A 26061-nucleotide genomic window follows, 5' to 3' on the forward strand; every position below is an offset into this window, starting at 1 on the left:
GGCCCGTGCCCTGGCAGCGCCGGCTGAACTTCGGCTAGAAACTTGATATGGCGCTGGGGAACGCTCGTTCACGTAACGCGATCAACTTTTGGGTGAAAGAAATCAAGGCGCATGAACGGGATAACGACGAATGCATTAGGGATTCTTTCTCTTTCTTTACAGCCTTTGATATGACGCGTCCGGCTGTGTAATTCCTCGATATGGAGTCATCATCATCATCACGTCCGTCGAACGGCAACTCCGTACCGTTTCGACACTCGCCCACGGCAAGAACTCCTGTCGCGGACCTACAAGGCGATACGGCGAACGAATATGCGGAACTTGCGAAGAAGCACTGGCTGAAGAGCTCAAAAGCCGTCAAGGTCAGGCCGAACGTTGTGAAGGAGGAAATATGGGATCCCTTGGAGAAGAATAACTTCCCCTATGGAGAGCTTCTTGCGCTGGAAAACCTCCAGGTCGTGGAAAGGTAAGCTGGGTTCTGGCATTTTCAGGAAACATACGGATGGCGCTGACTGTATCTAGCTATCTCTGGCCTGGCTTCACTGAGAACTCGTCGAATTTCCACGTCCTGCTCCTTGCCCTCTTCGTCAACGTCAAAATCCGCGAAAACCTTCCGGCCTGGGATCTCTTCTCGGAGCGACCAGCCGAGTTCTCAGCATTCTTCCGCCGAGTCCTCTCTCTCACTATCGATGAGTCGCTTTCTATTTCCCTCCGGACAAACCTGGTTTGCTTCGTCATCGGTGCTTTTGGGTCCTTGGACAAGGGACTAGTCCGGAAGGAATGTGCCCCATTGGTCTCCATTGGAGTATGGCACAATCTACACAGCTCTTCTACCCGGGAACGGATATTGGAGGATAACTCCATATTCAAGAAAGCGTGGAGGGCCGCGAACAAGCGGTTTGATGCAGCGGACGAGCCCACCAAAGTCAAACTGAACTTCGATCGTGCATGGCTCGCAACGCTACTCTCGGAATTCCTGAACCAGCTGTACTCCTCAGAAGCGCTTCCTTCCACTGCAGTGGTCATCTACTGCGAGCGGGTTCTGGAGCTACTGGTCGATTTACAGAGCCAGGTACCGACCAGGCGCTATGTGAACGCTCTGGTTCGAGACCTTAACCTTCTTCCCGCCATCCGCCTTTCTCCAATCCTCAACGATGAAGATCAATCGTTGCTCCGTGACATGTGCAGCCTCCTTCAGCATTATACGAGCTTCCCCGTCAATGACCAGACCGGTCGACCTTACTCACAGCAGGAGTATCATGAGTTGCATTGCAAACAATTAGCACGACTGCAACGGGTGGCATTGAAAACCTTGGACTCAAAGTTGAAGCTACTGTCGCTGTCGAACTACGGTTCGTTGGAGCAACGAGATGAGTTGACCGCGCACGTTAAGGACCTCGATCTGGAGGAACTCAAGCAATTGTGTGCAGAACTTGGATTCAGAATCGAGTATCATTCATCTAGCAACGTTGTCCAAGATAGAGAATTCTACTTGGAAGTTCTGCTTTCCGCCTTCGAGCGACAACCTACATTCCAGGACACAGCACGCAAACTTCAGGTTGTCCCAACGGAACGATCGCTGTATGAGCCGGCAATATCAAGAAGCGAATCATACGACGGCTCCAGACCCCTTGCTCTCCCGAAACTCAACCTTCAGTACCTCACGGTGGGTGACTTCCTATGGCGCTCCTTCGTCCTCTACCGTTCCGAATCGTTCTTTGCCATCCGCAATGATGTCGAGCTTGTCATCAAAAAGATGCAGCCACGGCGTGACGGGCTGAACACGGTCCGATTTGATGGCTCCTCGAAGATGGCGTTGCCAATATCCAAACCTGCGATAACGGACGTGGCACCAGCTAAGGTCGGAGAGGTCCTCCCTTCGCAGGTTCGCGCCGAGATCATTCTGGATGTGGCCAGGCTGCCGTATCCGGTTCGGCGAGATTGGGAATCGCTGAAACCCGACGACGTCGTGTTCCTCGCCGCGATTAATCCGGCTACGAAAGAGTTGATGACAGATGGAAATGATTTCGCCAAGCCAAATGACAAGATTGGGTTGGCGCATCTCCGTTCAGCGCAGATCATTCAAGTGCAAGACGAGAACGGCAAACCGCTTCGAGAGCAGCAGCAAAATCAGACGAATGGAGAAGGTCGAAGACGGAAACAGCTGAGGTTGATTGTGAATCTGGACCCTGCGGCATACCATGACGATACCGATCCGAGCAAGAAGTCCCGAGTCGAGGTCTACGAGAACATTAACCTCATAATCCGAAGAAGGGCCCGTGAAAACAACTTCAAATCCATCTTGGATTCCATCCGGAAGCTAACACTATCGGATATACCAGCACCATCCTGGCTGCAAGAAGTCTTCCTTGGTTATGGCGACCCGTCAAGTGCGTCCTACAAGAAACTTCCGAACCGTCTTCAATCCATTGATTTCCGAGATACATTCTTGGATTGGCCGCATCTTGTCGAATGTCTCCAGGGCAGAAGTATCGAGCCAAGCGACGATGCCCAATCTAGCTTCGCTCCGCCTTACGTGCTTGGTTTCTCCGAGTCCGCCAAGGACGAACCTCCGCGTACTTCCAAAAAACGGCGGAGAGGCCAGGACGATGAGCCTCAGCCAGTGGTAGAGTCGGTCAAGGTATCGACGTACAAGCCCACGAACATGGGCCCATACCCCTCAGACGCGCCGAAGCTGAACACCGTACGGTTCACCCCTACCCAAGTCGAAGCAATCATATCCGGAACGCAACCTGGGCTGACCGTGATTGTCGGCCCCCCCGGAACCGGAAAGACGGACGTCGCCACGCAAATCATCAACAACATCTACCACAACTTCCCACAGCAACGGACTCTCCTAATCGCGCATAGCAACCAGGCCTTGAATCAGCTCTTCCAGAAAATCGTGGCTCTCGACATCGACGAACGCCATCTTCTCCGGCTGGGCCACGGCGAAGAAGAACTCGAGACTGAATCTAGCTACAGCAAGCATGGCAGGGTCGACTCTTTCCTGGAGATCGGGCAAAAGTACTTGGGCGAAGTGACTCGCCTAGCAGCGAACTTTGAGGCACCCGGTGCGCATGGAAGCTCGTGTGAGACCGCCGACTACTTCAATTCCGTCTACGTCAAACCGGCTTGGACGAAATATTGGGACCAAGCACAAGATGCCTCGACTACCGTCGAGGAGGTCATCGAGACGTTCCCATTGCACAACTACTTCTCCAACGCCCCACAGCCTGTTTTCCCAGCTACCGCCTCCAAGGACGAAGTTCTGGAGATCGCCGAAGGCTGCTACCGCCATGTCAGCAAAATTTTCTCGGAGCTCGAAGATATCCGTCCGTTTGAGATTTTACGGAGCCCGCGAGACAAAGCGAACTACCTATTGATCAAAGAAGCCCGGATCATCGCCATGACATCGACGCACGCGGCCATGCGTCGGCAAGAAATCGCTAATCTCGGGTTCCATTACGATAACGTCGTCATGGAGGAAGCAGCGCAAATCACCGAGATTGAGAACTTCATCCCGCTTGCTCTACAGAAACCCGACAAAGGTGACCTGCCTCTGCAGCGCATCGTCTTATGCGGCGACCACTTCCAAAATTCCCCAATCATTCAGAACATGGCCTTCCGACAGTACGCCAAACTGGAGCAGAGTATGTTCCTACGCCTCGTCAGACTTGGAGTGCCAACCATCATGTTGGACCAGCAAGGTCGTGCCCGGCCTTCCATTGCCGAGCTATACAAGTGGAGATACCCCAAACTTGGAAACCTACCGAACGTCGAAACCGGGGCGGAATTTCTCACTGCCAATGCGGGATTCCGATATGACTACCAGTTCATCGACGTCCCAGACTATAAGGGCAAAGGCGAGCATGAACCGAGTCCGCACTTCATGCAGAATCTCGGAGAAGCCGAATATGCCGTGGCGTTGTTTATGTACATGCGACTGTTAGGCTACCCAGCTTCCAAGATCTCGATCCTCACAACGTATGCTGGGCAGCGGGCTTTGATCCGCGATGTCCTCCAGCATCGGTGCGCGAAGAATCGATTGTTCGGCATGCCAAGGATCGTGGTGACGGTGGACAAGTATCAGGGCGAGCAAAACGACTGTAAGTGGAATGGTCTCAACGTCATGCGTCACAATGGCTAACTTTACTACAGATATCATTTTATCTCTCGTCCGGAGTCGCCGTATCGGCTATCTCCGCGACATCCGCCGTCTCACCGTCGCTCTTTCCCGTGCACGACTCGGTCTCTACATCCTCGGTCGCCGCGAAGTCTTCGAATCATGTTACGAGCTCCAAGAAGCCTTCGGGCAGCTCTTTTCGCGCGATACAAAACTCAGCCTGGTACCCAATGAGTTCTTCCCGACCCCACGCCTCCTCGACGCGCAGAAAGTCGAGTCGGTAGCGATGGAAGGGGTGGAGCATCTGGGCCAGTATGTCTATGAGATGACGCAGGCGAAGGTCGAGGCGCTGAAGGCGGAAGGAGGGAAGATGCCGGCGTTGGAAGCGCCGGTGGAAGATGTGGATATGGATGATGAGGTGGATCGCGGATATGAAGTGGAGGCGGGGGTTGAGGTGGACGAAGATGAAGATTGAGATATTGTTGGTGCCGAGCACCTCATTTTTCAAAAAGTTTGATCATAGTCGGATGCCATTGGAGGAACGACTAGAGTGAAGGACCTCTTTATAGCGGTTCTAAAAACCCCGTGGATTGGGTGTATATGATGGCCTTGCCGTCATACTCGGGATAGTTGTGTCTTTTTGACATACTATCCAGGTTCATAATTGGCCACTTTCAAGTACATGTAAGATTAATGGATTCAATATTGAAACCGTTCTCGCATGACTCCCACCAAAGTAGGATGCCTTATGATGCCTCATGATGCGTCATGATGCGAGATTCTCGCTTCTAGTACGAACGGGTACGGTACTGCTACTTGAAACTTTTGTAGAAAGCAGATTGGCTTCGCTACCTAGAGGACCTAATCTATGTGTGGTTAAAATGAGTCTCATCAATCCTAATGTTTGGTTCAAGAATGCGTAGTCTTTCTGAGATGTTCTTACTTTAAAGTTGCCCAGTCTCCCTTTGGTCCTTAATGCCCTAACTTATCCCTACTAACTATACTAAATTCGATCGTGTCTTCTCCGCCAATGTTTGGGCTGTCAGTCATGCCAAGGATACTGTACTATGTACCGTATGGAGCTAATTTCCGTAGCGTCCCGAGACATATTAGATTTCTTGATGCGAGTTGCAAGTCATCGCCTGTCGAATGTAGCAAATCAGTCAAGATTCCGATCCATCGCATTTTATCACGAGGCATCAGGTGGGATAGCAGATTGGTAACATCCGTTTCTATTGGTACATTCAAATCCAACCAAGGATTGATAATAAAAATACACGGATGTTCCCATTCCGGTCATATATACCTTGGAACAGACATTATTGAGAGGTGACCAGGTCGCATGGTATCTCTCCACCCTAACGACAACTCCCGAGGCGACATTGCGTGTCCCATATCCTTTGCGAGTTGGTGGTTGGTGTATTGAGAATCCTGAGGTGACATTGGGTATCCCATTTCCTTTGAGAATTGGTGCTCCCTGTACCGTGAATCCTCTGAGGATGTCTCGGAATAATAATTTCGTTTCGAAAGCTTTTTGCTTGGGGTCCGCACCCGAGGAGCTCGTGGAGCCTTCCCACGCACATGTCGTCTCATACCCCTTCGGATGTCTTTCCCATAGACATACATGATCGGTAGGCCCATCGAAACGACGCCTAACATGATGGCATATATGATCCAGATGAACATATATCCGCGCTCTTCTACCCAGCTGGATACCTTGAAAGACAAGGCGAATCCGACGATCGATCGGAATGCGGAGACGTTGATCAACACGGGTCTAAAGGAAAGTCAGCATATATATCTGAAAGTCGAAACGATCCCGACATACCCAGCCCACTCGGGGTAGCTTTCTACGCAGTATACCGAGCTAATGGTAGCCCCTGAAAGGTACATAATAGCGATGAGGAACATTCCAGAGATGATGACCATCCAGTGCAGTTCAAGATGTTCGCCACCGAACCCAATAAGTATGCATCCGCCACAGCCGCATGCGATGGGGATGATGAGGTTCAACAGATGCATTTCCGGCTCGCGGTTGCCGCCATTCTTCTTAGCAGAGTAGTTGGCCAGTGCATCGCCCCCCTTCCCGCAGATGAGCCATGAAACCGGGGATGCGACGAGGATGGCAAACGTAGCAAATCCGAGTCGTTCGAACTCCCACCCTTTCGCAAGCAGAACAGGGGCGACCATCTGAGCAGCAGCGCTTGCGATCGCGACCATGGCGCTGTTCAGGAGCACAATCCAGAAGATGTTCGGAAAGAAGTATGACTTCGCGGTGTAGATAAACGACTTGTGTGTCGTCCTCCAATTCGCCTTTCGATTGAAGATCCCGAAGTTAGAGGAGAAATTACGACTTCCATATATCTTTGGGTCAAGCTCCGGTCGATATTCGCCGATTTTCAAGTGGAACTTGGATTGTCCATCTATTGTCATCAGCTTTGCTCTTACCAATCAGTCCATTGAACGTACTGAGCTCCTCTGGAGTCCGTTCCCATCGGGTTTCAGGTACGAATATACAAACGAGCAACCAAGCGACGAAAACTGCTCCACCAAGAATGGCGTATAGCTCCCGCCAGCCCCAGTGGATGATCACTATTGGGGAAAGGACGCCAGATGCGACACTGATAGCACCCTGCTCACGTCAGTGTACGAAATCACATGGTACAAAGTCCACAAACCTGCATCGCCCATAAGACACTGACGTTTCTGTTCCTCTCATGGATGAAAAACATGTCTTGAATTACTAGTCGCAGTTAGGGACGCCTGTAAATGCACTGAGTATAAAGATATTACTCACCAAGGGGTAGGACATTCTGCGCTATTGCCGTCCCAACTGCAATATAACAGAGGGCGGCAACATGGCTGTCGAGCGAAGCGCTAAGGCCCGCCCAGATAGCTCCAGTCCATGCTATCATACCACAGAGCACAAGGACGAGTCTCCGTCCTAATGCAAGGGTGAGAGGAACAATCAGATACTGTGACAGTCCTGTGGTTAATAACGGCATGGAGGCCAGAAAGTACACTTTCCAGACTGGTGGGCCATTCAATCCAGCATAGAACTCCAGTGGATTGTGTGATACTGAATCGGATGGAAGCTTTTTGATCTTCGCGACTTCCTTTATGCTGATTCCGGAATAATATATTATGAAGACGGGGACGAGACTGGCGACTGCAGTCTCCGCTGCGATGCTAACAGCACCAACTGAGACATGTTAGGCCAATATGGATTTCGAATGCTCTTCATCACTCACATATCGCTAATGAACCGACGGCAAGTCTCTTTCTCCATGGAGGAAGATTGAGAGGATCTACGATTTGATCAGTCTCTTGTTTCTTTGGGTCAGATGTTCTCCTCACCTTTCGGATCCGGTGTAGGTATCGGTATATATTTCAGTTGGTTGTTCGTATCGTAGAGCTTGGTGGATCCTCCAACGAAGCTCTGTCTAATCGATGCGATGCCGTTCCGGAGAGTCTGTCGCCGAGCATGTCTGACGTCCGAATGAGGCCTTTCCCGTCGACTCATGGGCTCACCATAAGTGGCCAATATTTCCTTGTCCAGGACATACTTCTCTTCCGGCATGTCGAGAACATCAGGCGATGATGGAAACTGAGAAGAGCTATCCCTAAGCCACCAAACCAGCAGCAGTATACATGTATAATGTAGCTATGTGGTCCCGTCTTTCCACTCCATGTTTCGCTTTATGCAATACGACATTAGGTCTCTACTTAATAGAACAGCCAATACCATCATAAAATTGATACAATGGATAAGCTGGCTGATGTCCAGCATATCCCTCCACAAATACTAGGGCCCGTGGCCTCAAGAGAAAGCCTGTGACAATGTCCATAATCAACATATAGCATAAACTATGGGGCCTCTGGATCCGATTGGATCCTCGAGAGCAATCAACACTGCGTTTGGCAATCAAGCACACGACGAGTGTCAGTGACACGCAGTAGGCGTTTCGCTCCGGTCCTGGAATGTATGATTCGTTCCATTTTCTTTCGATACAGGGTTCTGGGCTCTGGAAGGAGGAAGGACCATGAAATGACACAATCAGGATCAATTTGGCGTCGTCTAGCACTTTAATCCAAAACGCGGGTGTGGGCTTGAGGCTCAAGCTCGTAAATTACACACATTTCGCATTGACTAGGTTGCTTGTTAGGCCAGACTTCTAGGCGTAGGGCTTTCTCGGATATACCTGCGATAGCACAAATCATATTACAGGAGCGTTACGATCCCTGTCGATGTTTGAAACGGTCGGATGTCATTCTGTATGAAGCGAAAGCACTCTACGTGCTGATTGATCAGAAAGTCGGAAGAGATTCTCGGTAGACCTGCCACCAGATCTCGCACTCCTTCGTCTCGCTAAGGCCCAGGGGTGATTTCATATTGATGATGCATTATCCATGGATAACCTATGCATGTGATAGTCGTTGTCAGCCACCCTACTAGGATGTCCTAGGCTGTTATTGCCCAGAGCAGAGGGATAGTATTGGCGCTTGGAAAGTACCATCATCAATAGGTTTAAGCTGGCGTATGCTTATTTTCTGGGGATATGATAAGTTTGCAATTCATACATTGAGATAATGATTTCCACATACCCCATATCTGTCTCCACAACCACCCTGGGGGGGTGGTACGGTGACGCCGCAGCTCGCAGGGCATGTCCCCCACCAGGGTCGTGTATTAGTGACGGAGCTAATATCCCACTTAACGTAGAACCCCATCATCTCGTCTCTTTTCTTGAAGAAACGCAGACCTTGCACATGATAATATATTATTTTGTGCACCAGACCTCGTCTCCTTGTGCACAATGGCTGCCCTCAAATTTGTCAGATCGGTACGGCCCCGCAATCGAATTGTTGTTAATGATCGACGCTGACAGGTATCTTATATCAGGTTTGGGACTCTTTCCGTTCTAGTTCCGGCCTAGAACCGAGGTGATTCATTTCAGGTTCATATGAAAATGCTTATGCTAACTGACGATAGACTCCTGGATGGCGTGCGTGGGACCCGAGATGTTCAATTAACACTAGAACTTACTAATGAACACTATCAGCTCCGCGTTGTTTCTGCTACTCCAGGCAAGGTATTCGCAAACAATTACCACCTCGTGACATGCCAAGTGGTAATCGCGATATAGGTCAGATTTGAATTAGACATTCGGAAAGAGCATACGGTAGAGGAAACCGTCGGGAAATCCGAATCAATGATTAATTTCATCGCAGAATCGATTGAAGATCCTCCATGGCGGGACGATCGCATCAATGGGTGGGCGCCGTCCTATTCCGCTGACAGTAGCATCTGATTAACATTTGACAACGTAGTTGACTTGGGAGGCTCCCTTGCAGTAGCTTCACGAGGACTCTTTGCTACCGGTGTCTCGACCGATCTCAACGGTATGGCGTCTTGGCATCGTACTGAATGACGGCACTAATAATGCGTAAGTCACATACCTCAGCTCTGGAGGGAAAATAGGAGACAAAATCCGCGCAGTAAGTCGGAAGTATTTCAAACTTCATGCGATGCTCTAACATCTGATAGGAGGTTACATGTGACAAGTGTGAGTTCACCACCTCTGGATCTTTCTCAAAACTGATCATGGAGAAAGTCGGGAAAACCCTGGCGTATACGTCAATCAGGTTCATGAACGGTAACGATGAAGTGTTTGCTCGCGGAAGTCATACAAAGTAGGGCTTTCTTACTCCTCGATTGGTCTCGTGTGCAGGCTAACAGTTCAGGTATGTCGCACTGGCATGGAAAGATCCCAACAACGTCACGGAGCAGATGAAGCCGGAACAGGAAAACTTGACTAAATGAGCTTCCCCATGGGTTCGCATAACTAATAGATTGTCTCTTCAATGATACCTACCTTAATATCTAACGATACTCCAAGCTATGCAATTTCTCGAAGTCTTCTTCCAGCATTCCATGGAACCGTTTCCGGAGTACGCTCGTTGGCACTCAATATCTGCGTGTCTTGACGCATGCTTCCATGGAAAACCTGCCACTGGGACGGAAAGTCCGAATGATATCGTAATTCGTTGAGCATATGAGGCCATAACCAGAGCGTACGACCGGACAGGGAGGCATCCGTCCTCGTTCTCTCAGGAGCATGTTGTCTTTTGCAAATTTACACTCTCTGAAGTGCATCCAATATTCCCTCGAGCAGTTCTTATCCAGTCCTCAATTCCTCTCCTAGCATGTGCTAGATCATTCCGTCCAGTAATTCTTTGAAGCATTTTTTGTCTTCCCAGCCATTGTTGAAAGAGCGTTTGCAACCACACCAGGAGAAATCCATCTTCTCGGGCTTGCGATGGTCTGTCATCCCATCAAATGGGATCTAGCACCAAGTTGCACCCAAAAAGCGGGTTTTCAAGAGCGTGGGAACGGATTCCGCCGTAGCTTGAATCTTTCGATCGGAAACAAGTCTACTGGCCGATCTTACGATACGTGGTCGGATACGGGTCAAGTTTTCTCATCTGGCGGATGAGATGCCCAAGCATCTCGGGACAGCAGTCGTCATAGCAGACATGAGCGCCATCAGGAATCTCCTTGAAAGCATACTACTCCATTCATGGTCGCCTTTACAAGCCCAGTCCTCACGTCGTTCATCAGTACTACAGTCCACCTGTTAGCAACGTCATTCCTTTGTACTAGTTGCCGATGCTTCGTTTATACCTATCACTATTCCTGGTATTACTAGCTCGGTCCGCTAGATATATCTCGCGCTCCCTATGGTGAGGCTTTGGCAAACTTGTGTGAACCGAATTTCGCTTCGAAGATTATGGAAGCACAGCATCTGAAAATATACTCCAGCAGGTGTTACGAGATTTCAAATGATTCCGTTCGTCCACACCCTACCGCCGCCCTCAATCGCCTCGTGACTATGGAGGTAGTCAGTCAAGGTCGAGAAAGCCGCCGGAATACGTCGGGGGGAATTGGCAATCCTCGTTTGAGTCGGTGGATGATAGAGAGGAGAATTAGGAAGTCCCGCGAGCGGCTGGTTTACTCACACTGAGTGGATCTCCGAACTGGCGTTCTTCACATCTTCAGCTTCCTTCCATGGACCAGAAATTATGCAGTCAACGAATGGTGAGATAGACTTCAACTTTTAGGTAGTAGATAAATGGAATCAACTCCTTGATGTTCTGACATTTGGTCACTTAGATGGTGAGCACAACCGTGGTAGCCTCGCAGGATGGGGAGCCGGTCGCGGCCGAGAAGAACGGCGAGTGCCTGGAGACGATCGCTTTGGATATCAAAAATTCTCTTCACATCGGATTTGTAAATCCACGGAGGTATCAACATGATATAGTTAGATGAGACCAGATAGCTAGCGCGACTCGGATCGTTTGTTTGCGAATAATCAGCTCTACTTGCTGTTCAAGGAGAATCTCGACCTCGTACTTGAGCGTTTCCTTGTTACTGGTTGGATATCTAGCGACAATTGGCAATCTTTTCATTCATTATATACGCCGTAATGGGTTTCCTCTGTGTGGTGTAGAACTGAATTCACTGTCGTAGAGCGAATTTTTCATGCATTTATTTTTTTGGTGACTTCCGGACAGTCGAGTGCAGCAAGATCATGAATATGCGGTAGAAATCCTCTCCTTTTCTTGTGCTCCTAAAGCGATATATTCATTGAAGCACTAGAGCTAGAATGAAATGGAGGATGTCCCCATTTAGTCCTCATCTTGGTATATTCACCAAGTCGACAAGTAGAACAGTACAGTGTTGCAATTCCTTATCACTAGAATTGGTACCGAAGTTCGAGGGCAAAGTGATTAGGGAATATTCGCCATACAGTACAGTGCGGGATTTGTAGTAGATTAGGTCTGGAGCAAACGTAGTCTCTCTAGACATCCGGGCCAAACAGTAGTAATCAGGTATTGAAGTGCTGGATAAAGCTACGACATGGAAATGGTGTAGGAATGCTGTAGGAATGCTGTAGGAATGCTGTTTCCTTTTCTATTGGGGTTTTATTATGGAAATAGTCATAGAATGAATGAATGAACACAGTATCAAAAACCAGTATCTGCCTGGCTAATAATTATCGGTTACAGAAGTTTTCCCTTCAGTGTCTCCCAACGGAAAGTGCCCATATTAACAGCCATATCGGCCACTCCGAGATGCATAGAGAAAGGCATGGATAACTCTTAACGCCCATTTAGGCCGAATTCATCCCGCCAGATGTCCGAAATTCCGATGCAGCTCCCCAGGCTCAATTTTTGTTAGTCCCAAGTTGGCATCAGCTCGTGTATTGCGTAGTAGTTATATCGAATCAGTGATCTTCCCATTCCAATAGCATGATTGTTATGAAGGACAGGCTATTTCAAGACAGGAGCATATGCGAGTTCGGTAATGTATTGATGTCGATGAGAGGGGTTTGAGGTACAATGTCAGGGGTGGAGGCCCAACATACTGGACACATTAGTTGAGACTTGTTGATACTAAGCCTGCATCGAGACCTTCCACTTCAGGAATCGCTTTTGACAGATCCTCACGCTGGAGAGCTTGAAGATCAAGACCAGAAAGCTCTGTGCTGCTTTCAGAAAAAAGAGCTACTTTAATGTGCTGGACGGTGTGGTACATACGGGAGTATGGCCCGATCCCGCCGCAAATAGAGGGTTTAGTAAACTCGTTAGTGATGTTGAATAAGTTGTCATATGAAATGCCTTCATAACCGTGCTCTCGCGATGTAAAATTGCCTTCCGCGTTCCCTCCAAATGCCGGGAGAACCTGCAGCTCGGCCAACTGTTTGGCCAGCAGTCCAAGCATATAAAGTTGGCAGGCCGGCGTGCTACAAAGTCCTCTATTGGACTGATCGAAGCCGGAGCCAGGGCCTTCGAAAGCCAATTGATCGAAAACCTTTTCGAATCTCGTCATCACATTGGATACAATATCAATTCTTCCCCGATCTATCGCATCTAATAAAGGGTCAGAGTATGGTTTGTAGTCGTGGAGTAATTCGTATACCTGTGACGATTTTAGGGATTGGCAGTTCTCCTGGATCGACTGCCTTTCTTGCCTTGCGGAACCAGTTCTTTGAAACTAGACGAAAAATTGTGGAACTGGGAAAAATCCAAGAGAGGAAGAGCCACTCGAGACTCGTTTCGCACCTTCAAGTGCAAATTTATCGCGTTCGAACGTGTCATCTACCCATCGGTCGGCATGGTATTCGATAACTTCTAGGCACTCGTAGTAATCGACCAATTTTCCGATCTAGACCAGTTCCGCCTTCGACAACGAGCTAGGCACTTTTCGAAACCGGCCATGCATTGCATTCAAAATGATTGAGTAACTTGTTGGTCCACATGAAGGAAGGGCGTCGATATCCAAACTTCCAGACTTTACGGACTCTGACTCTTTCCAAGGGCCGGAAAACATGCGATCGAAATAAGGAGAAGCCACAGATAAATGACGTGAGGAGGCGAGGAACGACTCACGTTTGATATCTTCTTCTGGGATGGTGATATTAACGGTCAGATCCCCCTCTGGATCGAGGGTTTGAAAGTTTGAAGTCATAATTGGAGGCCCAGAAGAGGACGTCGGCGTTTGGTGAGGAAACCCTGTGGCCGATATGCCCGCGGTAGGTAGACTGTTAATTGTTCCTATCCAGTATGAGGGCCTTATTTCATTGATATGTATCAAAATGACTTACTGCAGAAACACGATTGACAACAAGGAGTATTGAGCGTAGCTGTCAACTCGATGATCTAAATTACCGCAATACGCATGTGTTACAGGTACCGGCATTTAGATGTATCTACGGAGTACTTCAGATCACTTTCTGTTTACAACAGTGGTTTGAGCAGACGGAGGTAGAAAAAAGAAAAGTGGGCCAACAGGGACCCCCATCGGTTGAAGTTCGGTTGAGTTCCCGAGCATCATTCGCCATTACCAACGAACGACACAAGCATCGTAAGCTTCATCTGCCTGAACTCATACAAACATTGCTTTCCATTCTACCTGCAAAGTGAGATTCCACGGCAGAAAAGCCTCCAACGACCATCCCCCACCTATTTTACTCCTCTAACAACACCAAATCACCAGACCTCTGCCAATCACACCGCCACATCATGTCAACACTAGAAGACCTCCTCGGCGACGATGGACGCCGAGATGACGATGAAGAAAAGAAGGACGATGGCAAAGACAAGAAGATCGATGGTGGAGAAGGTGGAGAGGGTGGTAAGAAAGATGGTGATGCGGATATGAAGGACGCCGCCGAAGCCGAGAAGGAAGAGGAGCTCATTGACGAGGACATTCTACGATCCAACACACGAGACATCACATCACGGCGGCGGCTGCTGGAGAATGACACGCGGATAATGAGGAGCGAGTTCCAGCGGTTAACTCATGAGAAGGCTACGATGCAGGAGAAGATCAAGGATAATGTGGACAAGATTGAGAACAACAGGTAGTTTCCCGCCACTCAAGAAAACCCAGGAAAGCTAACATCATCGACAGACAATTACCATATCTCGTCGGCAACGTTGTTGAGATCCTCGATCTAGATGTCACCGAGGAAGCTGCCGAAGAAGGAGCCAACATCGACCTGGACGCCACCCGCGTTGGGAAATCCGCCGTCATCAAGACCTCCACCCGCCAAACCATCTTCCTTCCGCTCATCGGCCTTGTCGACCACGAGCAGTTGAAGCCAGGCGATCTCATCGGCGTGAACAAAGACTCCTACCTCGTCCTAGATACACTCCCTGCCGAGTACGACAGCCGAGTCAAGGCGATGGAAGTGGATGAGAAGCCGACGGAAAAGTACACGGATGTTGGAGGCTTGGACAAGCAGATTGAGGAGCTAGTGGAAGCTGTCGTGTGGCCGATGAAGGAAGCGGAGCGGTTCAAGAAGATAGGCATCAAGGCTCCAAAGGGTATGCGCAATATATCAAAAACCTCGAAACTACTTCGACTAACTTCAACTAGGTGCCCTGATGTACGGACCCCCCGGAACCGGTAAAACCCTCCTCGCACGAGCCTGCGCCGCCCAAACCGACGCCACCTTCCTCAAGCTCGCCGGCCCGCAACTCGTCCAGATGTTCATCGGCGACGGCGCCAAGCTCGTCCGCGACTGCTTCGCGCTCGCCAAGGAGAAAGCCCCCTCAATCATCTTCATCGACGAGCTTGACGCCATCGGCACCAAGCGCTTCGACTCGGAGAAGTCCGGCGATCGCGAGGTGCAGCGGACGATGTTGGAGCTGCTGAATCAGCTGGACGGGTTCGCGAGCGACGACCGCGTCAAGGTGCTCGCGGCGACGAACCGCGTGGACGTGCTGGATCCGGCGCTGTTGCGCAGTGGGCGGCTGGATCGGAAGATCGAGTTCCCATTGCCGAACGAGGAGGCGCGGGCGCAGATCCTGCGGATCCATAGCCGGAAGATGACGGTGGACGAGGCGGTCAATTGGCCGGAGTTAGCGCGGAGTACGGATGAGTTTGGGGGCGCGCAGTTGAAGGCGGTGTGCGTGGAGGCGGGGATGATCGCGTTGAGGGGTGGGCAGTCGAAGATCACGCATGAGCATTACGTGGACGCCATTGCGGAGGTGCAGGCAAAGAAGAAGGATGTTGTTAGCTTCATCGCGTAGGGTTCGCGCTGGTCTTTGTTCGGTTCATCGGAGCGTTTGGGAACAAATCATAGAAAAATAGCACCGGCCATCAGGCGTCCGTCTCAATAATGGGCACCATGAGCGTTTGGTCCTGACATTACTATTGCAGCAGGGAACACGTCGAGTGTATCCCGAAACTACTGCTTCAAATGCGCCCCCTGGAGCTCCTCCTGGGCATCCTTGATCATAAAACTGTACGCACGTTAGCCATCCGTCTTTCATCAAACCGCGCCATCTCCACTTACTTATACCACCACACCGTCGGCAACACCGTCCCCAAATGCCACAAACTATGCGCATCCACCATCCCCCCCCACGGCGGAAAATCCAACAACTCCAAACTCATCGCCATGATGATCCACGCCACGATCATCCCCGGCCACGCCGCCCACCCGCGCTTCACCGTCCGGTACCGCGCGATGCTGAACCACGTCCACAGCACGTTCGAGATCGTCCCCACGACCACATTCGCGGTCATGTTGTACGTGTAGTCCCACCGCCACGCGGTGAGGTAGGTGACGTGCGCGATGTACAGCAAGATGCAGAGGAGTGTCCACGCGCGGCGGACGCTCTGCTTCCGCGGGGTGGGTTCGTCGAGCCGGAAGATGCGGATGGGGGAGAAATACAACCCATACAGCACGTTCGCGCCCGCGGCGAAGTAGTCGAGCTTCTCCGTCCAATCAAAGTCGCGGGTGTGAAACAGCATGCTAAAGCCCCAGCTCACCAGGCCGACGTAGCCGAAGCAGAGGTAGTATGGACGGAGGGGGTAGGAGGCGGGGAGGCGGTCGCGGAGGAGGGCGATGCCGTGGTCGTGGGCGAGGTAGTTGAGGAGGGAGAAGAGGACGGCGAAGGGCTCTTGCATGCCGAGGGAGCGGTAGAACGGCCATTTGCCGTGGAATTGGACGACGGGGTCGGGGGGGGGAGGGTGTTGGGAAAGGCGGGCGTCGGTGATGAGGTGTTGGCAGGTGTAGTCGCATTCCGAGGGACAGTCCCAGAGGAGGAGGCGGTTTTGGAGAGCTGGAATGGTTAGGATGCGGTGGATGGAGGTGATTGTGGAACGTACATATTGAGGGGCCATTGGCGATGCAGTTCGATTCTTTGCAGACCTGGAGGAAAGTCAGCGGGGGGTTATACTGCTGGGGATACATTATGCGTCAACCTCCACGCAGTCCTTAAACTCGGGAAGACGGTCCCCGATGGATGCCTTTGCCACAGCGGCGAGAAGAAGGAGGGCGCCGACAGACAATCGGCGCCATGACAAGGCCAGCTTTCTCATCTTTCAACCGGATACGTATTGTGTTTGGAGAATGATGACTTCGGAGGGATGCCACTGAACGATTGTATTCGGTACCAATGAGGACTGCACGTCGGTCTCTCAGAGCAGCATCAACATACCGATATCATTCATAAACCATATCATTAAGACGGTATCAATTATCAAAACAACACCACATCACGGCGGCTCTGGATCCTGAGGCCCGCCGAACGAAACCCCAAGAGAACCCAAAGGGACAGTGCACCTTTCTATATATAAAAATAGGGCCGAGGGTCATAAATGGACCCAAGGGATGCGGAGCGTAGGGAGCAGAACCTCCCAAGTTTTAACAGCATAATTACCCAGCCACAGTTTGTTGATGAAGTCCTGAACCTCTGCGGCCAATAACAGCAACTTTTGATTTGACCGTGTGCTTGATTCATTCATCTGTGTATCTTGTATCGCCCTTGGGCGATCAGAGTCAAGCACACGCGCTTATTAGTACTGATTCCATCGGTAGCTAAACCGCCTATAATTAAATAAACAGCAGATGGTATACTATAACTAGTTGAATTTGATCTATCTACGCAGACTCTATATCCGCAATGTTATAGAGGATATGAATCAAGCGATTCCCGCTCACTTAGGTCACACCTAACAACCAACCTTATTGAGGTGTTCTTTTGATCGATGTGACGATTAAGCAAACCATGAACTTTTTTAAGCACTCCAAATCTCCATTCAGGAACCTTAAGTGCCGGACGGATTAGACCCAGTTATAGGTGTATCGATCTCACTCGCAAGTGGCGGGGACGACCTCCGAGGTGGAGAGGATGATCGGATAGGAAGTTGAACACGTCGTAGAGGCGGTGGCATAAAACCGACCGTGAATTGCTGAGGATCCTGTATAGACACATTAGCCATGCTGCGCAAGGAGTAGACGGTATATAGTATGTACGGAGGACGCAATATGATGCAATGCGCGTCGAGCGACATCATCGTTCCTGGCTCGAGTTGTAGCAGTTACTTGCATGCCCAATCGCGGTAGATCAAACGATTCTTCAAATAACACCCCTTTCAGCGACTTAACACGCGAGACAGCTACATAAGTTAATCCCGGCGCAAAGTCCCGCTTATCAGCGATGTTCAAAACTGCCTTTTCAAGTGTCACTCCCTGGCTCTTGTGGATGGTGATAGCATACGCCAGGACCAATGGAAACTGGGTACACAGGCAGGCGACAGAACCGCGAACGAAGTCTCGGCGGGACCGGAATATAGGCACGAGCTTTTCGCCGTTAACCTCGCGATGCGGGATCGCTCCGACGAATCTCCAATCGACAGTATAGACTAGGATGCTAGACCGATAGTAGTTAATTGATAGAGAGTCGACAAAGGTGTTAGGAAAGCGATAAGGTAGAGAAGGAAGAAATAAGGAAGAGATGAAAAAAGAGATAGATTTTAAGCAGAGGAGCTGAGTAGAATCTATGTGATCGGCCCTACTTTGTTCACTCTTCTACCTCGATTATATGTATATCTGTTTCTACCCGCTTTCGCCCGCATGACTTCCTCTGGTTGATTTTGAGGGACGGAATCGCCTAAGACGACACTATATCGTACACGCTGAAGGCAACGAGTGTTCATATAGATGGTTTCAGGACTATAGGCCGTATAAGAACATAGATAATGCCCGGAGATGTCTCAAGGATCTTGCTTTCCTTCTCTTTACTTTCTTCTATTAATATTGTCCGTAAGACTCGGTTGCTCTGCAGTGTCGAATTATCTATACTTTGCGATACTATATCTCACTTCCCCGAACAACCCCCTAGAATGTAGAAGACTACATACATGCTAATCTGCTGTTGTCCCATTGAAATCGGATATAGGACGTGTCTGATGCCGTGATGCTGGTGAAAAGGTGCTCTATGTCGAGCTTTGAGCTTCTAGTTAACGAGAGCGCAGGCCCTGGGGACAGCGACGACAACGAAGTCCACAGAGTTAACAGAGATGGAAGAACAGGTGGCATATAATTACAGTAGAGAATGATAGCAGTTATAGGATGATAAGTAGACAGCGTCTCGACCACAGCGACCCAGCAGGATTCGACAGTAGACAGTAGAGATACATGGAGAAGGAAAGAATGATGTGACACGGAACTTTCCGGACCTTTTTTCAGCCAATCATTTTGCCAAGGAATTGTATGGACAAATCACAGAGACATTTCAACTGTCCAATGAGCGTGTGTGCTTTTTTGGAAAAGGAGCTCCATTTGGATTTTAAACTGCTCCACTACGCTGCGCAATTAGGATACATGCTATGGCTGGGTTGGCTGAAATGCACCTGTTGCAGCTAGTGGCGGCAGTTGTGGGTACTAGCTAGCAAGGGGCTTTACGCGTGTACATATTACTAACATCACCTTACATAGTAAATTTAACTTCAATGTTGCCATTTTTCAATTATTCTACAGAATACACCCCTCAATAGTCAATACGGATACTCATCAATGTATCGACATTGACCTGTCGTTCAAGTGGAACGGTCCAATTGCTGGCATGGAATATCCCTCCGTGTCCGAGCGCCTGAACTTCGGTGGCCTAATGGCCTTGGATGCCGAGACTAAGATTGTCCCCTATCCATAACTACATTTCATGTGACATAAATACGGACTCGGGCGAACCATATGTCCGATTTCTCATCTTCTTTTTCTCTCTCTACCATTTCAAGTGTGAAAGGACGCCGAGTCCTTCGATCTTTGGACAAGATTGGCGGAGTTCTGTGGGGCGTTGCTGGATCTGAAGTGATGCGTTATTTAGGTATCAGTTTGGTGAAGATACCTGGGCCTCGGTTTACTGGTTAAATGCTTAGACTTTCTAACTTCCCTTTTCACGGTTCGGGGTAATGGCATTGCATTCTCCAATCTAAGTTTTATAAAACTGGAACTGTATTCCTATCTAAGTTTTTGTCAAAGTCAAGCACAACCGAATTCTTTCTACATTCCCTTTCTAAATTGTAGATATGGCTCCTTCACTCTCCGATCCGGTTGACCTCCCCTGTGGACTTCGATTACCCAATCGCTTGGTAAAGGTAACAATTGGTCTCCTAATCAGATATCCCCGCGCCCAATTATTGATATCCCACACAGGCCGCCCTTGGGGAAGGACTCGCCACATCGTCCCACCAGCCTAACCTCAAGTTCTTCGAGGCCTACGGCCAATGGGGCGCTGGGGGCTGGGGTGGTATCCTCACCGGAAATGTAATGGTTGATGAGCGCCATTGCGGCAGTTCAACTGATGTCCTTTTCGAAGCAGATCCCTTTAAACGCCCGGACGAGGCGTGGGAGGCGTATGCCGAAGCTGCTCAGTCACATGGCACCCCTGGGTTCGTACAGATCAATCATCCGGGACGACAGTCGCCGGTCATGGGCGGTAGAAAATGGTTCTGGACAAAAAATATGGCGCCCAGTGCCGTACCGCTGAACGTGGGGTCCGGGCTGCTGGCCTGGTTCCTCAGCGCTGCGATCTGGGGCACGCCGAGGGAGATGACCATCGAAGAAATCCGGACGACTACCCAGCTATTTACAGACGCCGCATGCTATGTTGTGGAAAGGGGATTCAAAGGCGTTCAGATCCATGGTGCCCATGGCTTCCTACTCGCGCAGTTCCTGTCGTCGAAGTCAAATCGACGAACGGACGAGTATGGCGGTACTCCGCTGAAGCGTGCCCGGTTTGCCGTAGAGGTCACGAGAGCAATCAGACAGGCCGTGCCGGCGGACGTCGCAGTCGGGATCAAATTCAACAGCGTCGATCATCAACAGGAAGAGTCATTACACGATGCCATCGAACAAATTCGGGCCATCGTGGACGCCGGAATCGACTTCCTCGAGATCAGCGGCGGAACTTACGAGGATCCCCAGGTATGCTCTCGCCAAAATCCGTGCGACTCCAAGAAATCGTAGCACTGACAACCCTCCCCAGATGTTACACGCGCGGTCTGCCGCCAACATTCAGAGCACCAAATCCTCCGCCCGCGAAGCCCATTTCCTCGACTTCGCCCGGGAAATCCGCCGATCATTCCCGAACCTCACGCTGATGCTCACCGGCGGATTCCGCACCCGCGCCGGCATGGAAGCCGCCCTGGCTGACGGGGCGTGCGACCTCATCGGTGTGGGGCGGCCGGCCGTCGTCAACCCGGCATGGCCAAAAGAGGTGTTGTTGAACGAGAACATGGGCAACGAGGAGGCGCAGTTGTTGCTGAATCCGGTCAATATTCCGAGTTTCGCGAAGAAATTAGGGTTGAATTTCGTGGCCGCGGGGTCGGAGACGGTAGGTTTTGGTCGTTGGCTTGAGGTGGGATCCAGTGCTAATCGGTTGTTAGGTTTACTATGTCATGCAGATAGCAAGGATAGCGAAAGGGCTTCGGCCAATGGCACCCTGATGACCATAAGGAGTAATCTATTATCCTTGGGCTCATCGGGCTTACAGTCGACCTGGGCGGACTGCACAATTCCATTTGCGAAAAGGGTCACGGAAGGCTTCCAATCGCTCAATCTGGAACTTTCATCCAGGTTGTTAGACATATTATACCTAATACTAACGTTAGAGACAAGGTTTCTATGCTATCTTAGAAATACTTGACCGGGCTTTGCGGGCGTATCAGTCCTGCATGGTATTCAAGCATTTGCTCAACAGGGGAATACTTTAAATAACGTCAATTGCCATAGACCACATGGCATTGGTGTACATAGATTCATTAGTATTAAATATATTGATGCATACCAAGCGTTTCTTCACTAGACTCATTTCCTATGTAAATCTAGTTATCCCATGTGTGGTGCCATTTCAAGGCAACAACGGACATTCCCCTCTAATCACGATATTCCAGCATGGGCTCATGGCAACGCCTATTTCCACAACCGCCCATCTTTCTGCCCTCTTCATGCCTCTTGATCATTATCCAAAAAAATCTATCTGCCCCCCATATGTCAACCCCAAATTGCCAAAATTAAATCAAAAAGAAAAATCATAATGGATAAACAGGGGATTGAACCCCGGACCTTTCGCAAGCTAGAGATGCAAAGCGAACGCGCTACCACTGCGCCATTTACCCAGAATAAATAAAATGTACCTAAGATTGAATAGGTGGTTAGTGCGGATTCGGGTATATCAAAGCATGAAAGATCAGTATCATGCTGATAGGTAGGACCGTATTTGCTTACCTGTAGGTGTGGAATATCTTACAAGGAATTCATCCTGCCGTATCCTTGCTCCTCGGCTCTGTAATGGAATCCAGAATGAATCTGATTTATGCAACATGCATAGTTCAGCACGACCCGCACCGTGCATGCTCATTCTCTGCGCTGACATCCGACTGATGCCGTGAGACTTCAACTTCAACTTCTCGCCGTTTCATCAATCGGGAAACAAAAGCTGGGTTACTTAATTATGTCTTGGTACCAGACTGTTGCTGTAAGTCCATGTTTTTTGCCGTATCTCGGAGACCTCAATCTCATAGAAGTCAGGCCCTGCTCGCTATAGCGGCAGCGTTTTATCCGTCCATTGTGGGGCGGTATCAGACCGTTCGCATCATTCTGGACAATGTCCCGGGAAAAATGATCGAGGTGGATCAGTTCGCGGCAAAGACGATCGAGTTCGAGAATGTATTACGGAATTGCGAGGACGTGATCATGGTTCCGGAGCACAAGTATGCGATCTTGAGCTGTGACCCCGGACGGGATCGCTGGAATACCGTCCTGGTAAATATGGTTGCTTGAATCAGAGACGCACAACCCTCATTCACTGGGTGTAGGGGATATTCATTACGCCAAACATTTCGGGTCGGCTGTACCATTACGATTATACGGACACCGCGGGCGAGAGCAATGGTTTGTATCCCATTGAGCTCCACCAGTACGACAAAGTTATCCACGCTCTGGGGGTTGAACTCCACAAGCCCACCAACACGCTCTTCTTCGTCAACCACGACGCCGACGGCCCCACTATAGAGGTCTTCCAATACCAACCCCAGCAGCATCGCGCCGTGCTGAAGCGTAGCATCTCGCACCCGCTCCTGAACGCGCCCAACAACCTCGTCGCGTTGAATGAAAACGAACTGTACATCACCAACGACCACTACTTCAAACCCGAGTACAGCCGCCCGCTCAACCTCCTTGAGACCTACCTCGCCCTCCCCGGCGGCACAGTGACGTACGTAAACCTCGCCACCAACGCCTTCCGCACCGTCGCCCGCGCCCCCTTTGCGAACGGAATCGTCATGTTCAACGCGACGACCCTCGCAGTCGCGTCGACCACCTTCCCCGGCGTATATCTCTACTCCGTCGACGCGGCCACCCATGCCCTGACCCTGCAGCAGACCATCCGGGCGGGTTTCTTCACCGACAACCTCAGCATGGACGGCGACGGGAAGCTGCTAATCGCGGGGCATCCGTTCCCGATGGCGTTGGGGACGGTGGCGAGGGAGAATCATAGGTATGACTTCGAAGGGACGGGGGAGGGGCTGGATGTGAAAGAGCGGCCGAGGGCGGCGAGCGGGGTGGCGGAGTGGGATGGAAATGCAGAGGGGGTGCTGAGGCTGTTGTATTTGGGGAATGAGTATGGGACATCGACGACGGCGGTGAGGGACGTGAGGGAGAAGATCGGGATTGTGGCCGGGCTTTATGAGAAGGGGATTTTGGTCTGGAGGGAGTGATGTCTCGTCGAGTCGGGTTGGATGGCAGGTGGAGATATCCTGGGTGGGCAGCAATAGGTAATGGCCAGTGGAACTGTGGGTGGGCGGCTCTAAAGGGTAATGTTAAAATGGTTCGCTCCTTGTTATCACCTTTTGACATAATTTGAAGTCCCAAGTGGGTAATCATCCCCTCTCTAGGAATAGTGTAATACTCTATGCAGCGGACCGATCCCCCATTCGATACTCACTCGCCAATCGCTTCCTGGACATATCAAGGCCGTGTCTAAGCACTCTTTATTGATAATACACACCGTTCCCACCGAATCGCCAAACACCTCCCTTGCAATGCAATTGGTCACTTTTGTCTAGTTCTTGCCTTTGGCTTCGGCCTCCGCAGCCAACCGGTCGTGCTCCTCAATATCCCTATATTCCAATCAGTAGTGTTTCACGCAGGGGAATCGGAAAACTCACTTCGCTTCCCACGGATAACAAATCCACACATCTCCCACCGTGCGCGCGGCCATGTACCGTCCGCCACTCATCATATCGGTCGGGAGCGTCCCTTTCTTAGTTTTATCTTTGTTCTACATTCAATCAGCATCCGCCAACACGTTTCCAGAGTCAACCCAACCCACATGCAGGACAAACACCCCCCACCGCGTCTCCATTCCCTCCGCCTCTTTTCCCATCCGCTCTTTTGCCTCTTGCACATCCTTCTCCAGCTCGCGAACCGCGTACTCCAGCGTCGTGCGCGTATCGTCCACCTCGTCGACGATAAGGATATTCTTCCCGACTAGGCTCGTCATGCTCAGGGACGACAGGTCCAGCCATTGTGTGCGGGTGACTTTGGTGCCGGGGGTTTCGATCGGGTTGTCGGAGACGCCTAGCTGCTCGTAGAGGGAGAGGCCGATGGCTTGAATGGGGATGTTCGGCGCGCCTGGCTGCTTGAGGAAGGACCTATATGAACCATCTCAGCCATCTGGTTTTGTAGGAAGATCACGGTGGAACGAGAGAAACTCGGACGCTGTGGGCGGATGTTCACATACCGCAGGATCCGTGCCGGCACATAACCTCCACCACCGATGGCGATCATGAGAGTCGGTTGGAACTCATGGAGGATATCCTTTGCGGAACGGGCACAGAGTTTGTGGACCTATACGCCCGAATAGCGTGATTAGCACATCTTCATGTTACCGGTACTAGCCTGCCTTCGAAGCGCCAGATACGGCTATCTGAAGCGACGCGGAGGGGTGGATAGTGGGGAGATGAACCTCATTATATGTAACGTAGATCTTCTCGGCCATCTTGAGAGATTCCCACCGTTCGGAGTAAGGATTCGAAAGTGAGAGAAGAGAGAGGCGCTTAAGCAAGTATTTTGCCAGAGAAAAAGAATTGATGTTGTACTTTACGGTGGGCGTTAACTCATCATGACTGGAATTTCTCTGTCGGCGGAGCCCTCCGATGGACCGCTAAGCTCGATCAGGAAAGTATACTGGCAAATCCACTGAAAATTGAGGTTATGTAAGAAGCATATTTCAGCCCTTTCAACCTCACTCCGTTTTCTTCAATCGTAGTCGCCTGGGGTGGGTGTTCTGGTGATGAATGAACAGAAAGACGCATCCTATATCGCACCGATGAACGTAGGGATGGCAAGAACGAGTCGAACTGCGTCATTGCTTGTAGTCAGAGTGCAGCCGTCCAAATGGGAACATGGGCTGACCAGAATAGAGGGATTCCATGGAAATTGGCAAGGCTCCCCTATTTACCGTCTGTATGTCCTACATATCGCCAGGTATTGCCATTCCCATCTCGGTTTCATTTGCCCATTCCCAATATTAGTAGAAAGTAAGGTATCAAGCTAGATGCAATATCAAGAGCATTTATTGCAGATAAGGATGAAATAAGCCAATCTCATTTCGTTTGTACGCTTCCACCACCGTTACACGACTCGAGAATTTCATCTCACGCGCATGAGGGTGGATATGGGGCACATCATCGACAATGCATCAAGTGTGTACCAATGTCCCTCAATGCATAGGGGATTGCATATGCTTCGCAACCACGAACAGCGCCCTCTCAGTTTCGGTACCAGACCTGTATCCGTTGCACGAGAAGGCGCTCCACTGGTAGTATGTATAATAGCACGTGTGCGGCGCAATATTCATGCGATGTTACTTCCCCTTACAGGCGCATTTCGCATACAGCTGGGATGTGATTGCGAGAATCATCTTCCATACTAATGGTAAGCTGTCCAAGGAGATGTAGATTAGGGCTTGATATTAAAAGTACATTAGGCATGGGACTGGGCATGTGACCTCATCCATGATTGTTATGGCTTATGAGCACCTTGTATACCGCCTACCGGACGCCGATGTTG

The 26061-nt window shown here is 50.3% G+C and overlaps 9 protein-coding genes and 1 non-coding gene across 10 annotated transcripts; 5 read left to right on the top strand and 5 right to left on the bottom strand.

Annotated features, from left to right (window-relative positions):
* The first annotated feature begins 96 nt into the window (after positions 1 to 96).
* Positions 97 to 4858, top strand: P152DRAFT_457935 (intron-binding protein aquarius). The gene is made up of 3 exons (XM_033679339.1): positions 97 to 466; positions 523 to 4109; positions 4162 to 4858. Exons 1-3 carry the CDS (start codon positions 201 to 203, stop codon positions 4599 to 4601), a joined length of 4293 nt encoding a protein of 1430 aa, XP_033534372.1. The 5' UTR covers positions 97 to 200; the 3' UTR covers positions 4602 to 4858.
* Positions 4859 to 5015: 157 nt separating this feature from the next.
* On the bottom strand, positions 5016 to 8125 carry P152DRAFT_503253 (MFS general substrate transporter). The gene is made up of 8 exons (XM_033682346.1): positions 7484 to 8125; positions 7378 to 7434; positions 6924 to 7328; positions 6805 to 6869; positions 6596 to 6758; positions 5955 to 6549; positions 5722 to 5903; positions 5016 to 5358 (listed from the first exon to the last, which is right to left on the bottom strand). Exons 1-8 carry the CDS (start codon positions 7704 to 7706, stop codon positions 5192 to 5194), a joined length of 1857 nt encoding a protein of 618 aa, XP_033534373.1. The 5' UTR covers positions 7707 to 8125; the 3' UTR covers positions 5016 to 5191.
* A 728-nt stretch (positions 8126 to 8853) lies between these two features.
* Positions 8854 to 10003, top strand: P152DRAFT_457937 (putative PaaI_thioesterase family protein). The gene is made up of 11 exons (XM_033679340.1): positions 8854 to 8970; positions 9030 to 9070; positions 9120 to 9132; positions 9190 to 9219; positions 9274 to 9309; positions 9359 to 9401; positions 9458 to 9529; positions 9579 to 9625; positions 9675 to 9693; positions 9742 to 9820; positions 9872 to 10003. Exons 1-11 carry the CDS (start codon positions 8944 to 8946, stop codon positions 9948 to 9950), a joined length of 486 nt encoding a protein of 161 aa, XP_033534374.1. The 5' UTR covers positions 8854 to 8943; the 3' UTR covers positions 9951 to 10003.
* Positions 10004 to 13213: 3210 nt separating this feature from the next.
* P152DRAFT_324873 (uncharacterized protein) lies at positions 13214 to 14034 on the bottom strand. Its single transcript, XM_033675234.1, has 2 exons — positions 13795 to 14034; positions 13214 to 13744 (listed from the first exon to the last, which is right to left on the bottom strand). Exon 2 carries the CDS (start codon positions 13656 to 13658, stop codon positions 13356 to 13358), a length of 303 nt encoding a protein of 100 aa, XP_033534375.1. The 5' UTR covers positions 13659 to 13744; positions 13795 to 14034; the 3' UTR covers positions 13214 to 13355.
* Positions 14035 to 14042: 8 nt separating this feature from the next.
* Positions 14043 to 16025, top strand: P152DRAFT_457939 (26S protease regulatory subunit 6A). The gene is made up of 4 exons (XM_033679341.1): positions 14043 to 14551; positions 14602 to 15010; positions 15063 to 15940; positions 15994 to 16025. The coding sequence occupies exons 1-3, from the start codon at positions 14213 to 14215 to the stop codon at positions 15725 to 15727; spliced, it is 1413 nt and encodes a 470-aa protein (XP_033534376.1). The 5' UTR covers positions 14043 to 14212; the 3' UTR covers positions 15728 to 15940; positions 15994 to 16025.
* On the bottom strand, positions 15807 to 17084 carry P152DRAFT_324785 (Mn2+ homeostasis protein-like protein Per1). Its single transcript, XM_033675233.1, has 3 exons — positions 16812 to 17084; positions 15994 to 16765; positions 15807 to 15940 (listed from the first exon to the last, which is right to left on the bottom strand). The coding sequence occupies exons 1-3, from the start codon at positions 16894 to 16896 to the stop codon at positions 15886 to 15888; spliced, it is 912 nt and encodes a 303-aa protein (XP_033534377.1). The 5' UTR covers positions 16897 to 17084; the 3' UTR covers positions 15807 to 15885.
* Positions 17085 to 20015: 2931 nt separating this feature from the next.
* Positions 20016 to 21434, top strand: P152DRAFT_473297 (NADH:flavin oxidoreductase/NADH oxidase; the record flags this gene model as incomplete). Its single annotated transcript, XM_033681222.1, has 4 exons — positions 20016 to 20084; positions 20143 to 20913; positions 20975 to 21322; positions 21375 to 21434. 4 exons carry the CDS (start codon positions 20016 to 20018, stop codon positions 21432 to 21434), a joined length of 1248 nt encoding a protein of 415 aa, XP_033534378.1.
* A 591-nt stretch (positions 21435 to 22025) lies between these two features.
* On the bottom strand, positions 22026 to 22106 carry P152DRAFT_t33. The gene has a single exon. It is a non-coding gene; the product is annotated as a tRNA-Ala (tRNA).
* A 122-nt stretch (positions 22107 to 22228) lies between these two features.
* Positions 22229 to 24107, top strand: P152DRAFT_457943 (calcium-dependent phosphotriesterase). The gene is made up of 3 exons (XM_033679342.1): positions 22229 to 22465; positions 22519 to 22751; positions 22805 to 24107. The coding sequence occupies exons 1-3, from the start codon at positions 22442 to 22444 to the stop codon at positions 23703 to 23705; spliced, it is 1158 nt and encodes a 385-aa protein (XP_033534379.1). The 5' UTR covers positions 22229 to 22441; the 3' UTR covers positions 23706 to 24107.
* P152DRAFT_457944 (hypoxanthine guanine phosphoribosyltransferase) lies at positions 23553 to 25056 on the bottom strand. Its single transcript, XM_033679343.1, has 5 exons — positions 24956 to 25056; positions 24731 to 24837; positions 24320 to 24641; positions 24156 to 24268; positions 23553 to 24107 (listed from the first exon to the last, which is right to left on the bottom strand). The coding sequence occupies exons 1-5, from the start codon at positions 24986 to 24988 to the stop codon at positions 24050 to 24052; spliced, it is 633 nt and encodes a 210-aa protein (XP_033534380.1). The 5' UTR covers positions 24989 to 25056; the 3' UTR covers positions 23553 to 24049.
* Positions 25057 to 26061: the final 1005 nt, after the last annotated feature.

This window comes from Eremomyces bilateralis, assembly GCF_010015585.1.
Source record: "Eremomyces bilateralis CBS 781.70 unplaced genomic scaffold P152scaffold_8, whole genome shotgun sequence".
Classification (NCBI taxonomy): Eukaryota; Fungi; Ascomycota; class Dothideomycetes; order Eremomycetales; family Eremomycetaceae; genus Eremomyces; species Eremomyces bilateralis.

Excerpts from the sequence above, each read along its gene's own strand:
- P152DRAFT_457935 (XM_033679339.1), top strand. The coding sequence starts at position 201 with ATGGAGTCATCATCATCATCACGTCCGTCGAACGGCAACTCCGTACCG. Across the intron at positions 467-522 it reads AACCTCCAGGTCGTGGAAAG|CTATCTCTGGCCTGGCTTCA; the intron begins GTAAGCTGGGTT and ends GACTGTATCTAG. Across the intron at positions 4,110-4,161 it reads TCAGGGCGAGCAAAACGACT|ATATCATTTTATCTCTCGTC; the intron begins GTAAGTGGAATG and ends ACTTTACTACAG.
- P152DRAFT_503253 (XM_033682346.1), bottom strand. The coding sequence starts at position 7,706 with ATGCCGGAAGAGAAGTATGTCCTGGACAAGGAAATATTGGCCACTTAT. Across the intron at positions 7,329-7,377 it reads CGTCGGTTCATTAGCGATAT|TTGGTGCTGTTAGCATCGCA; the intron begins GTGAGTGATGAA and ends AACATGTCTCAG. Across the intron at positions 5,359-5,721 it reads TGGGAAAGACATCCGAAGGG|AAACGGATGTTACCAATCTG; the intron begins GTATGAGACGAC and ends ATGTACCAATAG.
- P152DRAFT_457937 (XM_033679340.1), top strand. The coding sequence starts at position 8,944 with ATGGCTGCCCTCAAATTTGTCAGATCG. Across the intron at positions 9,220-9,273 it reads TTTCTGCTACTCCAGGCAAG|GTCAGATTTGAATTAGACAT; the intron begins GTATTCGCAAAC and ends ATCGCGATATAG. Across the intron at positions 9,402-9,457 it reads CGGGACGATCGCATCAATGG|TTGACTTGGGAGGCTCCCTT; the intron begins GTGGGCGCCGTC and ends TTGACAACGTAG.
- P152DRAFT_324873 (XM_033675234.1), bottom strand. The coding sequence starts at position 13,658 with ATGACTTCAAACTTTCAAACCCTCGATCCAGAGGGGGATCTGACCGTT.
- P152DRAFT_457939 (XM_033679341.1), top strand. The coding sequence starts at position 14,213 with ATGTCAACACTAGAAGACCTCCTCGGCGACGATGGACGCCGAGATGAC. Across the intron at positions 14,552-14,601 it reads TGGACAAGATTGAGAACAAC|AGACAATTACCATATCTCGT; the intron begins AGGTAGTTTCCC and ends AACATCATCGAC. Across the intron at positions 15,011-15,062 it reads CAAGAAGATAGGCATCAAGG|TTCAACTAGGTGCCCTGATG; the intron begins CTCCAAAGGGTA and ends ACTTCGACTAAC.
- P152DRAFT_324785 (XM_033675233.1), bottom strand. The coding sequence starts at position 16,896 with ATGTATCCCCAGCAGTATAACCCCCCGCTGACTTTCCTCCAGGTCTGC. Across the intron at positions 16,766-16,811 it reads CGCCAATGGCCCCTCAATAT|CTCTCCAAAACCGCCTCCTC; the intron begins GTACGTTCCACA and ends TAACCATTCCAG. Across the intron at positions 15,941-15,993 it reads CCGACGGTGTGGTGGTATAA|TTTTATGATCAAGGATGCCC; the intron begins GTAAGTGGAGAT and ends ACGTGCGTACAG.
- P152DRAFT_457943 (XM_033679342.1), top strand. The coding sequence starts at position 22,442 with ATGTCTTGGTACCAGACTGTTGCT. Across the intron at positions 22,466-22,518 it reads CTTGGTACCAGACTGTTGCT|GCCCTGCTCGCTATAGCGGC; the intron begins GTAAGTCCATGT and ends CATAGAAGTCAG. Across the intron at positions 22,752-22,804 it reads GATCGCTGGAATACCGTCCT|GGGGATATTCATTACGCCAA; the intron begins GGTAAATATGGT and ends TCACTGGGTGTA.
- P152DRAFT_457944 (XM_033679343.1), bottom strand. The coding sequence starts at position 24,988 with ATGGCCGAGAAGATCTACGTTACATATAATGAG. Across the intron at positions 24,642-24,730 it reads GTGCCGGCACGGATCCTGCG|GTCCTTCCTCAAGCAGCCAG; the intron begins GTATGTGAACAT and ends TGGTTCATATAG. Across the intron at positions 24,269-24,319 it reads GGGGGGTGTTTGTCCTGCAT|AACAAAGATAAAACTAAGAA; the intron begins GTGGGTTGGGTT and ends GATTGAATGTAG.